Here is a 3185-nt window from a genome sequence, read left to right as displayed (position 1 = left end):
TCTGGGTGGCGTGGTGCGCGAGTCGCGTGCCTACCTCCTAGGGGGTCCCCAGACCCCCGCGGCCATGGCCTCCCTGCTCGCCAAGGACGCCTACCTGCAGGGCCTGGCCAGGAAGATCTGCTCCCGGCCCAGCCCGGAGCCGCAGACACGCAAGTCCGGTAAAGCGCAGCCGGGGGTCGGGCCTGGGAGGACGCGGGGTGGGGAGCGCCCCTGCGGGTGTCCCCCACACCGCACCCCGCAGCCTTCGTGTGGGTGAGACGCGTGGATCCGTGAAACAAGCCTGTAAGATGGTGGAAAGACGCGGGGTGTTTAAAGAGGCCGCTGTTTCCCTGCTTGTGGGCATCGACCGCCGGGGGTGCAGGGGAAGCAGCTGCATCCGCTCACGGGACAGGAGGTGACCCGATGGAATGCAGGACGTAGGGAGAGGCCGGCAACGGGACGGCTCTTGCCAGTGCGGGGTGACCGGGAAGTCTGCACAACAGGGAGAAACAGAGGTTGGAATGTGAGCGCTGCCTGGGCCCCCCAGAGGAGAGCTGCAGCTGGACCGAGAACGGCCTTCTCTTTGCGTGCGAGGCGAACTTACCGATCACGGGAAGTTAGAAACCTTAGGTGTCCTTAGCCCTGGGCCGTAACTTTACGGGTTAAAAAATTAATTTTTCCTTTGTGGGCCTGTCTCACGAAGCGTTAAGACGCTTTGTTTCACACTCAGTGTATTTGTTTTATTAGTACAAACGTAAATATTTCTTGATTCCTTAAAACATAAAAGCCTGAGCCCTCATTTTTGACAGCCAGGCAGTGCTTTGTCGTGTGGCGGTGTCCTAGCTTGTCCTCGTAGGCGAGTATTCAGGTTTCCCTAGTTTTTCCCTGAGACGGCCTTCTGATGAACATCTTTGAGGTCAAACCTTGGTGCATAACCAGGATGGATTCTCACAAGCAGACTGCTGGGTCAGGTGTGGATGTCTTACAGGGTTTTGATGTGTGTGGCCAGTCTCCTTTCTAGGGTTTGTGGGTCTGAGGTCTACAGGAGGATGGGGGTCTCTCCGTGCTCCTTCCTGATTTGCTTCCAGGATCCTTCCGGGGTTAAAGTCTTTGCAGAACGTTCATGCCAGTTGGACAGGTCACAAAGGTTGGGACTGCAGCCCTTTATGATTTTGTATTTCAGGCAGCAAAACTCAAGGCTCAGAAGCTTCTGGGCCCCCAAAGAAGAAGAGGAAGAAGGCGCAGAAGAAATCCCAGGAGAGGGAGAAGAAGCCTGTGGAGCTAAAGGCCCAACCCCTTGGGGAGAAGTCTTCTCCTCCAGCAGCCAAGGAGGAAGAGGCCTTCACCTCCACAGGGTCCCCTGCAGGGGGCGATGTGGGCCAGGGCCAGCTGAGATCAGGTGAAAACATGGTCCTCTTTGGACTTGAGAAAATACGGTGTCGTGCATGTTTCTGGGGTAGTTTGAGGCTTTCCAGAGAGTGGGTTTTCGAGGGACAGATCCCAGGAAATACATGATGGTTCCAGGCTGTTTGGCACTGGGGTCTGGAGAGGGGCAGGGTCGTGTTCCTCTGAGGACCTTGCCCTGAGGAGCCCTCACTGCCTGCAAGTGTCTGAAGTGGCATCATGGGAGCTGACCTGTTGGGAGAGGTGGGGAAGCCCAGCCTGTAGGACTTGGAAGACATGAGAGAGGGGTTTGTCTTGACCCATCGGAAGTATTTGGTTACAGCAGGCGGGGGTGTTCTGTCCTGGGGGCCCGTCCAGCTTGGTGAGTGGAGAGCAGTATTTACTAGAACTTGTGGCAGTTGGGGGGAGGTGCTCAGCTTTGAAGCTGGGCGTTGAGAAAAGGGACGGGAAGGTCAGGCAGGGGGTTTCGTCTTAGCTCTCCACCTCTTTCCTTCCAGATGTCAATGTCACAGAGCCCGACTCTTTGTTTGCCTTGGATGTTCTGCGGCAGCGGCTGCATGAAAAAATACAGGCGGCCCGGGGCCAGGTAAGTCGGGGAGGCCGCCGGGGCGCGGGGAGCACTGTGGTTTTCTGCAGTGGCCTCCCTGCTCTGCGTGGAGGAGGAGGTGCCTTCGTGCCCTTTGTGGCCTTGGTTCTCTGCTCCTCCAGCCATTGTGGGGCTGACAGGAGGGGCCCCAACTGCCCTTCCCACCCCTGCAGCAGGTCTTGCTGGGGCCTTGGCGGTTTTGATTGGCAGGAGATGAGGTGTGGTTCCTGGCCCTGAGCCTCAGTTCCCACGGTCAGCCGTCTTGTCCGGGCTGTGCCACGCTGCAGGTTCTCACGCCCTTGGAGAGAGGCTCAGTCTCTTCCCTCTAAGAAGCTGCCTTCGCTGGACCCTATACCGGGCAGCACTGCATCCTCCTAAGCGTCACGGTCGCCCTGCGAGGTAGTGGGGGCCTGCGATGCGGTGACCACCACAGGAAGCACCGGACCTGAACCCTCTTGGGCTCTTTGTGCCGAGTGGCATAGTCCTTCCGCTTAGCCACCGCCTGCCCTTTGCCTTGGGACGTCCCTTGGGCCTCTTGCTGTGTGGGACAATCTCCCACGTTTTTTGCAGTGCCCTGGGACAGGCCCGGGGACCTTTCCTAAGGGGCAGCCTGAGCTCCCGCCTGGCCTTCCCGCGTCCAGGTCTGGGTCAGCGTGGTCTAGAGTTCTTTTACTGGCCTCCAGACGGCAAAGGCCGTCGGTGAGAGCAGAGGTCAGCCGAGTCCTCAGCAAAGCAGCGCCATGGTCAGCACGAGCGCCGAGTGTTCTCATCTGATGCCAAGTCCCGGACGGTGTCCTCGGCTAGGCCGGTCCTTCTCGTCTGCTGAGCGATGGAGGGCACCTCCCGTGTGGGTTGTTTGTCAAGGGCCCTGGTGTGACGTCAGGCCCGGGAACTGGAAGCTGTGGTTCCTACTCGGGGGTCCTCGTGTCCTTTTTGGGGTCCCTTGTGTTCCGGGTGACAGGTGGTCTCCCGAGGGAACGCTGACCTCAGCAAGCAGCTTGTGCACAAGAGTTCCCTCAGCCGCTTTCCTGCCCCGGTTCCACGTCCCAGGCCGCGGGCTCCGGAGTTGCGAGCACCGCGTGAGGGAGCTCCCGCTCTCCTCCTGCAGGGCAGCGCCGCGGAGCCGTCTCCCGCCGCCCTGGAGAAAAGACGCCGGAGGAAGCAGGAGCGGGACCGGAAGAAGAGGAAGCGGCGGGAACTGAGGGCCCAGGAGAGG

The 3185-nt window shown here is 59.7% G+C and overlaps 1 protein-coding gene across 1 annotated transcript; it reads left to right on the top strand.

Moving 5' to 3' along the window:
• Positions 1–9: 9 nt before the first annotated feature.
• Positions 10–3182, top strand: SURF6 (surfeit 6; the record flags this gene model as incomplete). The annotated part of the gene is made up of 4 exons (XM_077774618.1): positions 10–158; positions 1163–1378; positions 1881–1969; positions 3078–3182. Coding segments are annotated over exons 1-4 (504 nt in total), but the record flags the coding sequence as incomplete, so codon positions are not given.
• Positions 3183–3185: the final 3 nt, after the last annotated feature.

Source organism: Crocuta crocuta, unplaced genomic scaffold, assembly GCF_008692635.1.
Source record: "Crocuta crocuta isolate KB4526 unplaced genomic scaffold, BGI_CrCroc_1.0 scaffold458, whole genome shotgun sequence".
NCBI classification, from domain to species: Eukaryota; Metazoa; Chordata; class Mammalia; order Carnivora; family Hyaenidae; genus Crocuta; species Crocuta crocuta.
The sequence above is the reverse complement of the archived record's forward strand: the minus strand, read 5'-3'. Positions and strand labels throughout refer to the sequence as shown.